General features: G+C 36.9%; 2 protein-coding genes across 2 annotated transcripts; both read right to left on the bottom strand.

The window, feature by feature from the left end:
- Positions 1–545: 545 nt before the first annotated feature.
- On the bottom strand, positions 546–7,362 carry LOC145768768 (tetraspanin-9-like). Its single transcript, XM_082580357.1, has 5 exons — positions 7,248–7,362; positions 6,667–6,861; positions 6,365–6,523; positions 3,569–3,769; positions 546–2,694 (listed from the first exon to the last, which is right to left on the bottom strand). Exons 1-5 carry the CDS (start codon positions 7,308–7,310, stop codon positions 2,641–2,643), a joined length of 672 nt encoding a protein of 223 aa, XP_082436483.1. The 5' UTR covers positions 7,311–7,362; the 3' UTR covers positions 546–2,640.
- Positions 7,363–11,931: 4,569 nt separating this feature from the next.
- On the bottom strand, positions 11,932–19,243 carry LOC145768518 (tetraspanin-18-like). Its single transcript, XM_082580027.1, has 5 exons — positions 19,113–19,243; positions 16,871–17,065; positions 16,332–16,502; positions 15,486–15,737; positions 11,932–14,753 (listed from the first exon to the last, which is right to left on the bottom strand). The coding sequence occupies exons 1-5, from the start codon at positions 19,173–19,175 to the stop codon at positions 14,691–14,693; spliced, it is 744 nt and encodes a 247-aa protein (XP_082436153.1). The 5' UTR covers positions 19,176–19,243; the 3' UTR covers positions 11,932–14,690.
- Between the last annotated feature and the right edge of the window lie 568 nt (positions 19,244–19,811).

The following is a 19,811-nucleotide window of genomic DNA, read 5'->3' as shown; positions in this document are numbered from 1 at the left end:
GTGTTATGGTTAGAGTTGCTTTCCCAGTGACGTCAATGCGTTCAATCGCTAGACTAACCGGTCATACGCACAGAATGGTCTCTCGTCACGGTACACAGCACAAGCATCATAAAGGCTAAAAGATTGTTGCTGTTTTTTGATGTCTCCTCGCCATGTACTTTAGCCTACTAGCTTTCATAGTCATGCCTTTGCCCTTTTTACAGCGTTGATATAACGTTACTTCGCCAATGAACGTTCAGGTGCGGATGCAATATTTAGTTCGTTAAGCTTCTATACGCAGGAGGCAAACTTATCCAGCTTTTTGTACAAATTGCTTGCGGTTGTAATGTTTAGGCCTAAGTGTTAGTTTTTGTAGTGTAGGTCTAACTGAATATCTGAAAATGAACATTCATGACGAATTAAATATTTAGACAACTATTATTCCATGTCTAACACTGGATTTTGGTCCTGCAACGTTAAAATTAAGATTGTTCATGACTTCTAAACATTAAATGGATGTATGATCACGACATAGGCGAAGCACAATTTGACAGATTTTTATTTTTTATTTGTTTCGGAAATGCTCTCAGAGCGCACCAAATTGGAAGTGTTTTTCAAAAATTTCTGGGGGAGGCCCCCCAGACCCCCCGCTGGAAGTGTTGCCTTAGGCAACACGCCTTCGTGCTTCGCCCGACGGTTACGCCCTTCGTACCTACTACCTTGCTGCAGAATATTTCCAAGTTGCTTTCCCAACGGTTTAATAAGCCACCGAACGTCACTGGATATTATGAAGGCCTCTGGGATTGTAAACGTTTATTTCGCCTTTCTAAAAATCAATTATTTTACCTTTAATCCTTGATAAGATTTAGTCACTGTTTTTTATCGTACAGCAATTAATCACCATTTTGGTAAAGAGTTGATTTTCTTAAACAATAGACAATGAACCATCCCTTGAACCATGTTTATGATTCAATTAATCACTGTCGTTTAATGGCTCGACAAAATTTTATATGGAGAAATTTTTACAAGCTTTTTTTTCACATGCATATGAAATTTAGTAAATAATGTCATGGCATTCCATTGATATTCGCTTCAACTCTGAAAATTGTTTTCGTTTTCCCACAAATGGGAAAACGTCACACGGAGGGATATATCTCCGTGGCCACACCCAGTGTACCTACCTACTGCACTGAGGAGGCCGGAAGGCCGAAACGGTGTGCACTGTCTGCAGTGATGGTTTATATATATGCCTACAACTCTGCTTGCAAGAGCCTACGGCGGCGAAGAACAGGGTTTCCCAAACTGGGTGCGACAGCAGCATAGACTATTGGTGTGCCGTCGGAGGGTCGCAAGTGTGTCGCAAAAGTATGGTGATTTGAATGTTGCAGCTGTATCGCAAAGTTGCGAGATGCCAAATTAGTTTTGAAGGGAGCATGTGCTTTCGTGTTACATAAAAACCGAAATTAACTACGTCAATCGCTTGATCATCAAATGATTCCCACCTGTTGTCAAGCCACAAATTAAGACTATTTGCCGGAAAAACTAGGCACACCTTTTACATTAAGATAAAAGTAAATGATTTTGATGGTTAAAAGTGTTCATTAAAATGAAGCTAAATTTAATAAATTGTAGGCTATAGTATCTTCAACGTAGCAGTTTCGATCACAAGGTTGGTAAAAACAGCGTTTTCGAAAAAAAAGATTGACGGAGTAAGTCAATGAATGTGCGGGAGTAGATTCCAAAATACGTTGATGTACCGTATACCGTAGTCCAAAAATGTTTAAAAATCACTGGCGTAGAGTGAAGTGTAACGAAATCAAAAGATGCGAACATGGCAAAAATGCACCGCTAAATGCCCTCATCAGAACGTTTAAAATCATAACAGTTAGGCTCATGAGGGAACGATTTACAAATAAACTGTACAATAGTAGGCTACACAAGTATACGAAAAACTTCCAGAATAATGATTTCTAAAGATGATTTTTCAGTCAAAGGATAACATTTTCTACAATAAATTTATTTATAACAAATTAATAGCCTTCGGCCTTTCGAATCCTTGACGACATTTTACGGCCTAAGACTGTTTAAAGGTTGCCCACCCCAGGCCTACAGTAATATATTGCTATTGAAAATGATAAGACGTCTGTAGAAAGTCTGTCTTGTTGTACCATAAGCATATGAAGCCGAGTAACGTAATCGAATTTGACATATTTACGTTTCACTTACATAAAATACTAATTACATTGAAGCCACTGTATAATTGTACTTCCTGAAGAGGACATCCTGCTGGGATGTCAAAAATTTTCATGAAGATTTGTTGGTAATGTAGTTTTTGTTTTCTGTAAATGCTAAAATAAACGCAATTATGCTAAATTTGGTGACGTTACTCTGCTTCATATGCTTAGGCCTACTATTAAAAACATGACCATGCCCCCCCCCCCCTAAAACGATATTCAGATTCTAAAAATACTTGAGAATTTTATAAACGGAAACCTATTTAACTAGAGTACAACAGTGGAAGAGTTGCAATAGCGGACAAAAAAACAAAGTAACATGTGCATACTAAGTTGCTCAAATAATGCAAATTAAAGTTGTTTGCCGTTCCGCTATCCTTTGAGTTGGTGTTATTATGTACGGGAAAAAAATTACGGAATTATTTCTTTATCGTCCGCTCAATCTTCTGATGGCGAATCCACTTAGTACGACCGTGATAAGCTGCAAGAAAGACACGAATGAGACCATGGAAACAAGAATCAAGTCGATAGGCCTATCATGGTCGTTGTGAGCTGATAACGTAGCTCCTCATACTGTTCAATTCTAGACCACACTGTTATATTTGCACACGTGAATAATCGCAGCCAGTGTTTGAAATAGTGAAATCATCCATTTTGTATCTTTATTTTCCACTAAAAGCTTGTATCTTTGAGTAATTTTCAATTATTGATTTTGTCTAAAAATCGGCCGCATCCTGGAATATTTATTTACTTGCAGCCAATATGAATCTGAGGGAAGGCATTTGGTAACGTACCTCTGGAAAAGTTTGACGAAAAAGCAATTGTTTGTGACGATGCAAGCAAAACTGTCAAAATGCTTCAGAGATACGTTTCGAGACACTTAAAAATTTCTTTTACATTACATTTTCGTACAATTTTGTTCTAAAGTATGTTTAGAAAACAAGCTGCTTTGCCCGTATTTTGTTGTTTTATTTCCGCATATAAGAACTTCGAACGACTGACGCAGCACCGCAAGAAGATCTATTCACTATTGGAATATTACCGTCCAATAATTACTCATTTTATGTTTCATAACAGAAACAATTTCAAAAAGGTAAATTGTGATTTGAGACACCTTGGTTTAGATGACCAAGAGAGAATTGGAAAAACAAATTACAATTCGTCTAGTTTGTTAAGCAAAACAATGACTAAAAGGGAATTTTCAAAAGCAAAACGGAAAAGACTTTGAAGATTTGAAATGTGGTATAAAAAATTACTAAATAGCCTAATATGTTCAAACTCATCCTCGATTATTATTTTATAATCATCTAAAAAATCTAATGATGCAATTTGCATAATTTTTCAAAATAACGTACTTGAATAGGCAGCAAGCTAAAACCAAGGCTGGCAATAATGACGAAAAATCTTTCAACGAAACTATCGCATCCCAAAACAAATCTTGTGTTGGAATCTTCATTGCAAGTATCCACTTTATCAATGCAACAAGAATACGGGAGCTCCGGGTAGCTATCACGTTGCTTCCAATCAGCATAAGAGTTTACTCCGCAACATTCCAGCTGAAAAAATGTTGGAAAGTGTGAACAGAAGTTGTGTGAACTGGAAAACAAAAATATGCTTCCACTTATACAAACTAAACTGCAGTTGTTTTAATTATTAGTGGATTGACAGTAGAAAATTCAATGCTGTAAGTCAAAAAAATGAGTTGCCCTCAAGTCTGAAAAGTTTCAGCGTAACCGCTCATAGACACGATGGTCTAGTATTAGTTCTACCTACGTATTAAATCCAACAATTGTTCACCATAGCCGTACGGAACGAAAGCATTTAGGGGTGTTGAACAAAGAATTGCAAAAATATACGGTAGATTTTTATATTTCCCAATTGAGAAGTGTAAACAAACGCGATGTGAACTGGAGAACTAAAACATGTATCTGCTTACAAAAACTAATCGACAGCGGTTTAAATGTTTAGTGCAGTGGTTCCCAACCGGGGTGCCATTTACAATGCTGGGGTGCCACGATCTATCACTCATATTCATTTTTTATCTGTTTTCAGATGAATAACTAGGATAATTGTTGCTGATAACAATTTTATGCATAACTGTTTTTTCTGACACCATTAAAGGCAATTTTTTGTCATAACTTGCATGACTTTTCGTGATCACAAATTCTTAGTGTGGAACCCATCTATTGTTGTGGCTTTGTTATGCTATAGTGACTAAGCGAATGGCAGATAAAGTATCAAGTAAATAATTGAGAAGAAGGCTTGCCATCTACCAAGTAGAAGAAGTCCTTCCGTTGAGAAGGCTCTGTTGGTACGGCCTCATACAACAAATGGAAGAGGGCTTTTGGCCTAATAAGGTTCAATCCCTAGATGTGGAAGAGCATGGTCTACGTGGACGCCCAGAAAAGAGATGATGCGATAGTATGAGGAACGACCTCTGAAACTTGTGGCGGTCAGTTCAGTTCAGTTTGTTTTTATTTCTGATCATCACAACGAAAACAAACAATATATGACAAACACAGCAGAGGTCTAGAAAAAGGTGCTGTAAGACTGAGAAAGTTGGGAACCACTGTTATAGTGGATTGAAAGTATATTTTTCGAAAGAAAAGCTTTTCAGTGTAGCCGTTCAAAAATAAGATTGGTTTTCCATAGTTCAGGAGGTTAACTGTTTACTAAAAAAAGGTATTTAACATGTAAGACTTTCGCGTTTTTTCCGTTTGCTTTTGCACCAAAATAGAGAGGACCTTTGTTCGCTATCAACTTGAGTAGAGCAAGACGTAAAGTCAAGATGCTAAACTTTCTCGTCTTTGAGCCTTTGAACTTGAATAAGGCTTTCAAAGTTTTTTGTATTTTTATTGCTCGCTCTTAGGTGTGTGTGAAAAAACACTACAATACCAACATCCAACCAACTTCAATTTGTTTTGATGGCAACACTAGGCCATATCAGAAACTGCCATAAATTTCAAGGTTCATCGGCTTTGCTTATTGTGTTTTAAAAACTGACGAGTTAAATTCAACCAAAAGTATTCAAAATAAAACTGTTTCAAAAACAAGATACAAACTGTTTCGACTTGATTACGTTTCGAAGTAAGTTTGTTAGTGAAGAATGTATTTTTGGTTTTGCTCCAAGAAACGTCGTTGCTAACATCGTTTTGCTTTTCAAACCTAGGGGTATTGTCAGTGGCGTAGCTAGGGGGGGGGGCGGACCGCCCGGGCGGATGTCTGGGGGCGGCACGTTTAGACTACAATTTTTGATTTTGATTATAATCTGATAAAAAAACGCATTTCATTTTCACATGCTATTTCTTGAAGGGGCGGCAAAATCTGAATCTGCCCCGGGCGGCACATTCCGGCACATTCCCTAGCTACGCCACTGGGTATTGTAATATTAAAAATAGTATTTAGAATGCCAAGATGTTGCACAATGCACTAGTTTACCCGGAATGAATGAGATTGTGTTTCTTTAAAAGAAAAATACTCGGCAGGACAGTTCCTTCCATGGACAGGATCTGTTTAACATCTCAACTTTTTCTGTGTACGGTCGTTTGGTCGACAGGACGTTAGGTCGACAGAACGATTCATTTTAGGGTTAGGGTTAGAGTTAGGGTTAGGTTAGGGTTAAGGTTAGTTAACTAACCCTAACCCTAAAATAAATCGTTCTGTAGACCTGGTTGGTTTGGTTGGTTTTGAATCTTTATCCTCGGACTGACAAAGCCTTGATAGGTTATTCCTGGTACTTGTTCGCATACTTGTAGAGGCTCTTGACGCAGGGCCGGTTACCGAGATTGACAAAGTGAAGTTTTCCGATTGTTGAAGTCTTGTTGCCGAGAAATTATTCCATTCATTAGGTGCCGCTGAATGGAGAGCAGTCTTGAAATGCGTTGCTCAAACGCACACCCCGAGAGTCGAACCAGCGCCGCGTGATCTTGAGCCCGGCGCGTAACCACTGAGCTAACGGGGCGGACCTAACGTCCTGTCGACCAAATGTCCTGTCGAACAAATGTCTTGTCGACCAAACGTCCTGTCGACCAAATGACCGGGTACCACTTTTTCACAAGCCACAGGTTGCATGCCACTGATGCATGCTACCACTTCCTTTTCATATCATAAAAATAGTCCAAACGTCATCGTTTGATAAATAATCTACATACCACTCCTTGTATTGTATCCCAGCCGTCTTGAATTTGGGAATCGTTGTCATATTGACGCATGCTAGTATGAGCAGCATCACGAGCAAGCGGATAATAAACGAAAGCCAAAACCGAACCAACCACTTCAATTAGAAAGAATACGATTAAAAGTCCACAGTACTGCAAAATATTTGTCATGCATTTAAAAACAGTCGTCTAACTTGCTTGGTGCCAATAAGAACAACAAAAAGAAGCAAACGTGTATTGGTGTAACGGTTGAGAATCAATGGAGTATTAGAGTAAAATAAAAAATTCAAACTTACCACAAAAAGCATCTTCCTGTTCTCAAACATCGCTCCAGCACACCCAAAGAAAGCGATCAGAAACATTACAGTACCTACGATGATCATTAGATATACCGAGACAAAAATACCAGCGTATTCTCCAATGATGTTTTGAAACGCTCCAATAGTAATTAACGTCCAAACGGACGCCCCAAGCACGCCTGCCCCTCCCAACTGTAACAAAGCACGTATACCAGGTTGGAGTTATGAGGAAAGCTCAATTTTAAAATGGTATTAGCTTCATGCATCAAGTTAGAAATATATGGTTTGTTATGGTTATGGTCGTTCATTCTAGAGAGACTTTTGGCATGGTAGGCTATGTTAGTCCATGGTTAGTCTAAGCTGCAATTCCTTTAAAGAAAACTAAATTGAGATTTTATAAATTTAAATTCTCCTGGCGCGGTTGGTGGTCGATGAGATTTGAAGGAATTCCTGAAACTTTAGTTTACATTTCGATTTTTTTACGTTTAGTTAGTTCGGTTGAACTTGAAATGTCGAATATAGAAACCTACCCACACTGAAATCGATGTTTTCAATTTAGGCTATATATAAAAACTTACAAAGATAAGAAAACTGAAGAAAATAATTCCCATCCGTAGCCCGGTTCCCATTCCGTAATTCATGTTTTCAAAAATTGTGACAGTTTATCAGCAACCTAAATAATTTTAGTGATCTGCATGGAAGACAAGAAATTTAAAAATAGCCTGGTCTAGTTAATTTGACCTAATTGCTATCAACTAATGTTGGTCTTAGGAGCAAAATGGTTGGAACACCTGGTTAATCTAATCTCAAAAATAGCAAGTGCCTAAAATGTAGATAGTAAACTTACGTTAAGAAAACGTTTCGAACAATGCACTGTCTTCATTCTTTATTGCTACAAATTTTTATAGCATTGAAAACGAAGACACTACAGTTTTCGAAACGTTGACTAAACATAAATGTCGTACTGTTTTGGAACACTACTGTATTATGATTGTCCGAATTCCGGAACATAGGCTACGGAAATAAATAATTTTCAAGAAAATTTGTTTCCGATAGTGAAGATCGACTGCCAATTATATTGTCAGAGTTCTTGTCAATTTTTTCATGCTCCTACGTCGATTTAAGAAACCAAATATTAAGTGTTTTTTTATCTAATTTGCACACACATCCAAAGCTAGTCGTGGTTTAATAACTTCCATGGCATTTAGACCTGCACAACGTGTCCCATCCTTACTGGCAAGTCTTCTGCTCTGTTATTCATATTCTGTCGAAGAAAACTGCGGAAAACACAAAAATATAGAAGCTGTCCCAAGTGGTTAAATGTTTAGCTTCCTCGTATTGTTCAACAATCCTACACAAACCAAATGTTATTATTTTTTAACTGTCTGCAGAAATTTCCGACTTGTTCAAATTATTTTTTTAAAACGTCCTAAAGTTTACTTTTTCGATGTTAACTAAGCAAAGCCTCCATAAAAATATAAAAAATTGTGAAATGAGCGATAGATAAAGATCGTTAGTTAAACACTTAAGTTTTAATTTAGACTAAACTTGATTTAGAAACCTTTCTGTAGGCTACGTTAAATGTTGGTGCTTGAAATGCTCACATCAACGCCATGTAATTGCGGTAACTAACATGGTTTAAATCCAATTTAAGCCTTCATAAACTAGGTCTACAGTAGCTAGATCAGCTTTATTACTGAAGTCCGTATGTTGATGAAGCATTGTGTCGTGCCAATCCAGTGCGTCACAATGGCACGGTATCTAGAGTTACGTGAAAAACGTAAGAAGATCTTCTTTGAGAAAGTCTGCAAAGTTGGTAACGTCATTGAAAACCATTCATTAACAACAAATTTAATCAGAAACAAAGGACTTTTCAAAGGATCCAGATCGGGTTTTACAAAACCATATTGCATAAACATTTGATTAACCCTTTACACGCCAACGTTCCCAAAATGGGAACATGGGGTTGAAGTCGCGCACAGCTTAACACAGACTTCATATAAAAATTTTCTGTTTTGGATATTGTTGTTGAATGATTATTGTTTCAGATGCATTTGTTGAGAAATTATTATTTGCAAAATTGTTCCTTTATGAAAGCGATGGATTTAGTCAAAAATCATATTTTTCAGCTTTCGAAAAAATGTGCTTCTCGAAAACACAAATCAAATTTTTTTTTTAAATATTTGCGTTTTTTATGTGAGATTAATACTAATAACTTGTTTCCCCTACCATTTGTTTCGTTATATTTAACGTTTTTTTTCTCATAATTAAATTTATACGTTGTTCCCAAAATGGGAACGTTGGCAACATGTGGTACACAAATAATGGAGTTTATCTCAAAAAAGTTCTCACTATAGGCTATTTATCAAGAGAACATTTTCACAGCTTGATGCTGTCACAGCTTGATATGTTCACAGCCTGATCGCAGAAAACACTTCTATGACTTCTATCGAAGGAACGGAAAGAGCTTGCAGATGGCGAAAAAAAGACAAAGCATCACTGAGTGACCCAAAAGAACTGCAGCCATTCGATAAGGTTCAAGCTCATGGAGGGAAAAGCATGTTTGAGAAATTTTCTCTGTTTTTTACTGATGACATGTTCTCTTTACTCGTAGAGCAAACAAGCTTATATACAAGGAGAGACAAAAATAGGATAAACTTCAAAGTTAATGAGGTTGATATGAGAAAACTTATTGGCATACTATCAGTGTTGTACGCGTCAATGGAATAAATTGACGGCGTTAGCGCGAATTGCCTAAATACTTCACGGCGTAAAGTACTGCGTAAACTCTCAATGAAATTGACGGCGTCAGCGCTATTTTCTAAGACCATGAGCAGAGACCGTTTTCGCTATATAAAAACGTACTTGCACCTGGCTGACAATCATAATCTAGCTCAGTTTAAACTGGCCAAGGTACTGCCGCTGTTAGATCTGCTAAGGTCAAATTGTCAACAATTTGGTAGGCTACATTCATTTCACCAGTTACTAAGCATTGACAAATCGATGGTTCCTTATCGAGGACTACACAGTGCAAAACAATGTATAAAAGGAAAGCCAGTAAAGTTTGATTACAAGTTATGGATGTTGTGTAGCTCCGATGGTTATCCCTACAACTTCGAAATCTACTGCGGTAAAGATGAAAGAAAAGCTGAACCTTTGGGAGCACACGTAGTTGAGACAATGCTGTCATGTGTTGCCGGCAAAGACCAACGTATTATTCTCTTTGACAATTTTTTCACAAGCCATCAACTACTTCCTGATCTTGCTGGAGAAAAGTGAAAACATCAGAGCATGTGGTACAATTAGAGAGAACAGGACCGGTTCCTGTCCTCTCTCCAGTAAGGAAACCTTCCAGAAAAAGCCTAGAGGAGAATATGATTACTGATCAGACGGCATTGTAATTTGTGCCAGATGGAACGATAATTGTGCTGTCACTATTGCAAGCACTTAATGCGGTGTAGCATCAACTCAAAACAGTTCAACGAAGAGTGAAACATAAGGAAAAATCAGTAACACAACCATTTCTGATTGCTTACAATCAGGGAGTGGGGGGTGTGGATGTATGTGAAGTTATACAATTTGGGTAGAGAGGTAACTCTTTTAAACCATAAACAGACATAACTAAGCAACAACACTACATTTAACATTATAAAAACAAAAAACAACAAGCGAACGTTTTCGGCTAGTCATATAGCCCTTTTCAAGCCTATAAGAAAAATGTGTAAGAAAAATGTATAAGAAAAATGTATGTGAAGTTGTCGGCAGAAGTGGCCGAGTGGTTAGCGCGTTGGGCTCACAGTCGAGAGCCTGCGTGTTCGACTCCAGCCACCCGCACCTGCTGTTGTTTCTCTGGGCAAGAAACTTTACGATAATTGCCTCTATCCAGTGATCGATTTCGAGTAATGGGTAGTTCCAAATTTAAGTCATAAGCAGAGTAGACAACCGTAAACAGACATTGTCGTCGGCTGCAGCGTGGGTCAGGTGTACGTCGGAAGGTGTACACCGATGCATAGCGCTCAAGTCCGCTTTCCCGCAATGCAGGATAAAGATAAACAAACAAACAAAATGTGACAAGTTGCTTTCTTCTTACCAGCCACGACTTCGAACGAAAAAATGGTGATGGAATCTTTTCGCCCATATTATCGACCTTTCAATTGTAGCTGCCTTCTGTTTTTATAATCACGTAAATCAATGTTCTGAAGACAACCTTTAGTTCAGGTGCGAGATTGCTCGGTCATTGGTGGAAGTGGAGAAACCTAAGCGTCGACTTGGGGAACCTACTGCACATCCGTCTGTAACCGCGCGATTCGACTCGTTGAATCATTTTCTTGTATCATCGTAACAAGGAAGATGTGTAGTGAACATAAAAAATACAAGTTTGCAATGCACAAAATGCGAAAACCGACGCATAAGTTATGCAGTGTCCCATACCACCACAAATAAAGTTAGTGACAGGGTAGTTGTAGAAAGTACGCTACATGGTAGAAAGTACAGTGGTAGAAAGTACATTTGTTGTTTGTGGATCTCTTAAATGTGTGTACTTTGGTTTACTGTCTTTTTCAATGCTATTGTATCGAATAAAGTAGGCTACCCAAGTTTACGTCATATTCAAATACAAAACACGATACGATATTTTTTGGTACCTTTACATGCCAACGTTCCCATTTTGGGAACATAATAAAAAACAAACAAAGAAATAAAATTTTTAAATTTTTTTCATAAAATCTTCTTAGTTAGACTAAAAACTACAATATACAAAAAAATCACGAACAAATAACGAGAGATAGTCTTCGCCGCCTGTAAAGGGTTAATAAATGTTTTGGGCTCGTGATTGCAACGAATGTTGGTTACCTCAGCACCCAAACAAGTATCTATGCACGTTTTCAGACTTCCAAGGCTTTTCTGTCCAACCAATGCCGCGGCATTCCTAAACACTCCTGTCAAAGGCGGTAGGCTCATTAGCGTAACAGAGTTTTGATCAAATTTTACATGTCCAGAATCAATCTGCTTAGCTTGAATTTTTTCTACATCTAATAGTTTTTTTTATTTTTGTTATCTTTCTATTGCTGGTGTTTTAAAGGTAGCATTGATCTATTCAAGAGATACACGAGCAAACATAATATCTCAGGTGAAACTTTATAGAACAACTGGCAATACTTTTTATTATTTCTCGTAAACAAGATGAAATAAACTGCGCTCCCTGTCAGTGATTTCTTTAATCTAATTAACTGTGGCATTGAAAGAATGTTTTCCACAAGGACATACGTCATAAGTGTATTTATTTTACTGTACACCATCAGATTTTGGTTTATCAAGGTAAGTGTAGTCTACATTTGTCGTGATCTGAGAAAATATATATACAATTTCAGACAAAAAAAATTGTGTTTACGAGCATTTCCACTTGTCAGACAACAGAATGAAACAATTATCATTTTCTACAAACAAATTTAATTAAGCAACAAAATATTAACTTTAATACGTCTGTCGCATATGAAAAAGTACATAGGACCGTTCTATTTTTTCCTTGTCGTAGTTTATTATATGCAGACAAAAGCTAACAAAATTTCCAATCATCGTAGCCTCTTAATGAACAGGATCAATGTACTGTAAAAAGGTGTTGTTGTGTTCTGATACACCCATATTTTTGCAACAACACCTACAGGTGTTGTTGCAAAAATATGGGTGTATCAGACATTCTGACAAACGTATATCAACCCTTACAAAAACAAACTTCACATGTTTGAAAGCTTAATTAAGAATCAATGTACTGTAATCAAACATAGGGGAGAGTCGGGTTAGTCGGAAAGTTTTTTTTTTAAGTGAAATTTAAAACAATTGGTGCATTACTTGACAACTTAAAGCGGCTTAAATTATCATCTATGGTGTCCTCCATCATACAACCAAAAATAAGTATTGAGTCAATTCAGCTTTTAATGAAAATTTAAAATAAACAAACATACAATCGACTCTGGGGTTAGTTGAAAAACGTCAGTTTAATGCCAACTAATGAACTGGATACTATTTTTTCCATGACATTTGCACATTAGCACATGACAAACTATTTTCCTAAAATTTTCAAGCATGGTGCATTCGACTAAAATTTGTTTATTTCTTAGTGTTGTAGAACACCTACAGCTGACACACACCAAAAAACTTCTGCCTATCTTTAACGATATCGACACATAAGATGTTTTTCAATACGCCAAAAAATTTACTTCGAAAGTAAGAAAATACAAAATTGTCAGCCAAACAGGTATACCTTGACTCAACAAATCGAAACTAACATGGATTATGTGTTTTTATAAACTACTTCACATGTTGGCAGTAAATATTTAAAAAAGTTATCGAGAGTTAAAAAATGATCATTTTTTAACTAACCCCGCCTTCCAACTAACCCCTCTCTCCCCTATATCAACATTGTAGCAGGCATAAAGTTACAAAGTATCAAATGAAAAAAAAAAAAAAAATGTCATTAAACCTCGGAAATCAAATGCTGTGATATTTGACTGCAATAAAACCAGAACTGAACATGAACGCCCTTTTATAGATGAAGAATCTCTAAATGAAATCAGACTGTGCAAGGAACGGATTCTCATTTTGTGAAATACATTTTCAAATCAAAATCCAGCACAACAGCGAAATTATTTTCATTGGAGTAAAAATACAATACACTTTCTCATCAACCATTGTCGAATCAAAAATAATTTGCATCATACTTCATTTCCTTCTTAAGTTTAAGCACATTTTACATATCACAAGCTGAATAACCATAACCAAATTATCTTGTTTTTATATTTTTATCTAAAATGACTGAACTAGAAACATGTTGCATCAGACGCGTCCATGAAGAGAAACTGGCAATTTTTAAAATGAAATTAAATAAAAGACTTAAACCTATACTATATTGATAAAGGTAGACTTCTCGTTACACTATGATTATTTCTGAAGACAGAGCTTTTCAAAACAATTTATAGAACCAAATGGGTAGCAATAATACCAAAACCAAAAGAAAAGATCATCATAATGGAAACTTATGTACACTGTATGTACTGTAAAGCCTATGTTGTACTTTTTGCGAACTATGAAACTAAACATCAAACGCTTTCATATGTAATAACTGTACCGTAATCAAAATTGTGAAAAATGCAATAGTAAAAATGCATGAGGCAAAGTAAGTTTTCGTTACACAAGAAGATGGTTCGACTCTCCGAGTGTGTACTTAAGCAACGCATTTCAAGGACAGCTCTCCATTCAGTGGAACCTGTGGTGGATAGAATAATTCGTAGACAAAAAACACTTCAACAACAATCGGAAATGGAAATTTCACTCTGTCAACCTCGATGACCGCGCCTGCGTCACTGGTTTAAAGCCTCTACGTATGCAAAACTGGCATGGTTAAACTCTCAAGGAAGCTTTCTCAGAGATAGTATAAAGATGCTGTCTTCATTGCAGCACTTTTTTCTTTATAGTAAGATTCAATGGTGTATCTGGGCGTTTGGGACCAAATATTGCTAGTTTTAACTAGTTGGCAACAGTTGGGTTGCAATACCGCACACTTGACTCAAAGTATTTGCAAATCTTAAAACAACAATCATTTCACTGTGTGCTCATTGTGATAACACACAGTAAGCGCTATATTGCCTTTTCCACATGCAGCACAACTCTGGAGATTCAGTTTTTATTTTTAGCTTACCAAGAACGTATAATTGTTTTTTTTCGTATTTGTTGTTTTTGTAGTTACCCTCATGTCTAAACTTTTCGGCATCGCACCAGCAGACTGCGTGTTACCTTTAGTAATAAACATATGTCAAATTTACAGCAATTAAAGAAGAAAAAAAAGTATTAGACCAGCGTTTATCGAAGCAGATAATAATCTTTTAAATGTGGACGGGAATCGTCATAACTGAAGGTGTGTAACACACTAGAACAGCAAAGATTCCACCATTAGAGTTTCAAACTAAAAACGTTTTTCAAAAAGCACTCAAAGTCATCACTATTTTGTGGGTACAGCTATTCGTCTTTTACGCATATTCATCTTTTCCAACGGCTCGGTAGAGGCAGCAAGCAAATATCATGGCTAACAACTGGAAAATAAAATGAAATTTTTGTATTGTTAATGAAAAGGAATTTTGTAATCGTTTGGTCACCACTTGAAAAAGTGACGAAATGTACTCGACCGCAATAAAAGCACTGCGCCCACATGGCGTAATAAAAAACTTAGTAGTTTTCCAGATACCATGTTTGTTCAGACTAAATATGCCTTTTGTCAACTGCTTTTGTTCACTGGTACGCAAAGAGCAAGAACAAAACCTTGCAACTACTGTAGGTTTAAAGAGACAAACATGAAACTGATTGGACGAGGTTAACCTATAAAACGAATCTTTATACACACACTATCACCAAAGTAACTTTTGCAGGTTTCCAGATCAATTCCTCCTACTAAGTGAAATGTACAAAACGTCGCTGTGGGAATAAGAATATTTTGTTTGGTTAAGCCTTGACAATAAAAAAACATTTTAAGAACCTGTTGCAAGGCTACCTGCACGGTTTGCGTTCTCCAGTGCTATTACGTATTTTGAGACGACCATTAGTTTTCGCTTTGAAGCGAAACTGTTTGGATGTTAAAACAAAACAAAGACAAAAAAAAATTTGCGTTAAACAAAACCTGGTTTCGAAATACCACATTTTCAAAATATTTCTGTTTTAAACTCACCTAACTTATTATTCAAAGGCTTAGCCTATGTAGGATTGTAGCCTGTAGGTGTAGACATGTTACATAGGCTATGCTATACAAAGCTGTGCAATTCGCAACTTACTTCGACAAACAGAATGCCAATTCCAGCTCCCCCAACTGACCAGTAGTAATTTCGAATCTTTGTCTCACATCCACTGCTGTAAAAAGATCCAGGTTGCCTGCTTTCACAAGCGGCTTCATTGACGATTTGTCCATTCAGGCTGACGATATCTCGAGTACAGCACGACAGAGGCACTTCGGCACCGCTGGGAGTAGGAAAACGAGTAGATAGATCAACCCAGTTGCTTGAATCGTTGAATCCACAACACTGGAACTAAAGTTAAAAAAATAGTTCATAAATTTTCTTTTTGTTACTGTGGTAGATTGATAGGCTAAACAAACGTTTAAGGTATGAATGCACATGTTCATTGATCTGTTGTGCCAACGCTATTCTCACAGCTTTGGTTTATTTTGATAAACTTACAGTAAACATACTCTCAGTGCATTCATCATGATCTCCAAATAAATATTCTATACAGAACTTTCAGGGTGCGCTTGAGTAATTCACTTCCAGTAGCCTACAGCTCTCCATTCAGCGGCGCCTCGTACATGAAATACTGTAGGCCTACAGCATAGACAAAAACACTTGTAATACCCAGCAGAAACTTCGCTCTGTCAGTCTCGGTGACCGGGCCTGCGTCAATGGTTGAAAGCCTCCACAAGTATGAAATACTGCCAAAACCTAATAGAGAAAGCTTCTTTCTCAGCCGGGAAGTAAAAACTTTCAGAATTAAACCTTGCTTACATTTTCTCATTTTGTGATCGTCTAATGCGCTCTATCAGGAGTTGGGCCACAATGTCAAAACTACATGTACGCTTCGTTTAAAGCGAACATAGTCCAAATTCGGCTTATACTTGAATAACTCACAAGGGCTTGCAACGTATCCCATCCAGATGTAATGACTTCGTCACCCGCCTCAGTGCCATTGTATCCTGCAATGCTTCCTTTCACCGCATCTTGCACGACTGGATAATAGACGAAAGCAAGGATAGCTCCGACGATCTCGATGACAAATATAATCAAAACAATGCCAAAGAACTAAATGAAATAATATTTGTTTGTTATGGCTTTTATTGTAATACGTATAATGGTACCATGTATAGTTATTGTATAATATACAATATTATGATAACCTTCTGCCGGATGTCGGGGTAAGACGGGGTCTGGCTATAATAATATATGATGATGATATTATGAATATTATTAAATAGAAATTAATGTAAATTTATTACACCAAATATAGAAAATATTACATAAAATACAAAGTATACGTAAAAAATACCGTAACAGGCTTTATCTCCCATATTGAGATCATCAGAAGGTCCATCAGAACCTACCTATAACTCTGCGGGAAAATTTGTTTGCTAGTAAGTTGTGTCTTTTCAAAAGAGTAAATCTGTACTTACGGTTCCAAGTAGACACTTGTTTTCCTTAAGAGCTCCACAGCATCCCAAAAACGAAATTACAACAAGAGCGGCTCCAACCGCGATGATGATGTACACAGCGTTGAAGATAATTGTGTTGGTAGCGACGATGCTCATGAAGGAAGCCCCATCCACTAAAACCCAAATTCCCAAGCCCAACAATACACCCCCGCATATCTTGGAAGTATAAAAATAGCTTTGTATACATTATTGTCGGCCTAATCTTTAGCCTACAGGTGATAGTAGAGATACAGGTGGTAGATAGTACCATAGCTGGAGGAAAAGAATAACTTGTATCTACTTTTAAGAATGTCATGAAGCCTTTCTTCGGGTAGCCCACAAACGTAACCACAAAAATGCGAAAATCTCCAACAGGTAATTTATAATTTCTAGCACTAGTTGCTACGTTCATCTGATGAAATTGAAAGTAAAATTAACAACAAACAAGATGGTTTATTGCTTCACTGACGTTTCGCGCACCATGACAATGCGCATCCTCAGAGCGAATAACATACAAAATAAAATTTCACCAGGTTATATACTGCAGTGCGATTGAAGGCAAGAAAAAATAAAATAAAACACGCAATATTTTAAAAAATTGGCCAATAATGTGTGAGCGGTTACTTTCCTCGTTAAATTACGTAAAAACTTCCAACAATAGACATAAAAATTCGAAGCGGTGACGACCAACAGAAAAAGTGCGATTGAAGGCAAGAGAAATAGAACACAATGTTTTTAAAGATTGGCTAATGATGTGCGGTTACTTTCGACGTTAAATTACGTAAAAACTTCCAACAATAAACATAAATTCGAAGCACTGAAGACCACTAGAAATTCGAGACAAAATTAGATTGCAATGACTTTTCTAACTGTGTTTAAGTAGGCTTGAAGCCTGCATGTCGAGACAATAGTGATTTATAAGGTTTTGGTAAAAGGTTTCCGTCGTTCCGGTTGAGTACATTGCAATGTTTGGATGTGATGTTGATGAAGCAACTTTCTGCGGTGGTGCGTTGATAATAATTACTTTCATTTTTCAAAATTTTTGTTTCTGACCAGTTAATTTTGTGATCCTCTTCTAACATATGTGAACAAAGGGCTGACTTTTCATGTTCCATATTTTTGACAGCTCTGCGATGTTCTTTGACCCGGGAATTTATACTACGTTCAGTTTGGCCAATATAAACTGCGTCACGATCATTACAAGGAATTTCATAAACAACACCACATTTATTGTCAAAAGGGGTGGGGTCTTTCGGTAGTGATAAAATATTGCCGATGGTTCGAAATGGTTTCATAGCGACTTTAACTCCGGCGCGATTCAATGCTCGTCTTATCGACTCAGAAACTCCCTGTATGTATGGAATGGTGGTGAAACTGTTATAAGTTTTGCTGTTGCTTTGTTTGACCTGACGTTTGGTCGAGAAATGGGTGTGCCGTTCTGCCATTTTCTTGGGAAATCCATTAAGTTTTAAAGTGTTATAAATTTGTTTGTTTTCGTTTTTCTTGTTCTTTGCAGAGGTGACCAAGTTGTTGGCGCGGTTGTAAAGTGTTTTGGGAATAGATAATTTGTGTTGAAGAGGGTGGTGTGACGTTATATTGTTATATTGTTATGTTGTTATATTGTTATTGTATTGTTATTGTTATGTGTATGTTATTCGCTCTGAGGATGCGCATTGTCATGGTGCGCGAAACGTCAGTGAAGCAATAAACCATCTTGTTTGTTGTTAATTTTACTTTCAATTTCATCAGATGAACGTAGCAACTAGTGCTAGAAACGATAATTGTCCTGATGAACACCCAAACTTTTCAGTATTCAGGTAATTTATAACTTGAAGCGGCTTCTTGCCGGTCTAGCTGGTCATTGTCAATCTTCTATTAGAAGATCGCAAAATTCTAAACTAGAGAACTGCAGCTGTTTAATATTTTTCAAGTTTAGCCCACTAGATAATGTTTGTGGTTGATGCTTTTGCAGCGATAACAGTAAGTGCTATAGTACTAACATAAGGAGAAAAAAGTCTAATAATCTGAAGCAATTTGACGTGCTGACAACCGAAATCAGCAAAAACATTGCCACGGTAACAACTGTCAACGTCTTATTTCTAAGCAAGTGGCATAAGCTACAGTATTACAATAAGGAATCAATAACGTACATAGCTGCTTCACTATAAGTCTATGAAACACAAAAGCAAAGCCACGGTTCCTGAATTTAACAAAATGTACTTACAAAGAATAGCAGATTGAAGGCAAACATCAACCATTTCAAGCACTGTTGTCCACAACTTTCCATTGTCAATTTTGCAACGTACGGGAAAGGGGAAATGCAGTAGATATTATAAAGAGTATTTAACAAAATGTAATCTGTAAGTAGTCAAGGCATACAGCGATTAATCTTTTTATGCTATGCATTATTTGCGTCTTTCTCCAAATGCTTTTCTCTTCTGTGCTTGTATTGTGTTATTGTCTCAAATACGCTTTGTTTGCGAGAGAATTTTTCTTTTTTGTTTCAATTTGAAGTCAGTAGCATGTTACCTGAGACACTTTGTTTAAAGGTTTGGGACACCACCAATAAGTTAATAGCCTATTATACTGTACATGCCTGCAGCGATACAAAAAAATCGAATCAACATTTGAAGCAGTATGCAAGCCTGTGTAATGTTCTTGTAACAATTAAGTGTGAGCTATTCATACAAACGCAGGCCTGCAGTGCGCCAATCTTCCTGCAAGCAATACAATCATATGCTCGGAAGCGCAAAAGCAAATTAATAAACAATCTATTCTCATTTTCTGCTCACCACTCCTACAACTGATAAAACACTAGACTTTGCCAGCTGATATTTTCTTGTTATCAAGCTAGTTAAAGCAACTTTTCATCAGGTAACCAGTCATGTGATTAAATGCTAAACATTAAAACAACACATTACGT

Source organism: Aplidium turbinatum, chromosome 4, assembly GCF_918807975.1.
Source record: "Aplidium turbinatum chromosome 4, kaAplTurb1.1, whole genome shotgun sequence".
Classification (NCBI taxonomy): Eukaryota; Metazoa; Chordata; class Ascidiacea; order Aplousobranchia; family Polyclinidae; genus Aplidium; species Aplidium turbinatum.
The sequence above is the reverse complement of the archived record's forward strand: the minus strand, read 5'-3'. Positions and strand labels throughout refer to the sequence as shown.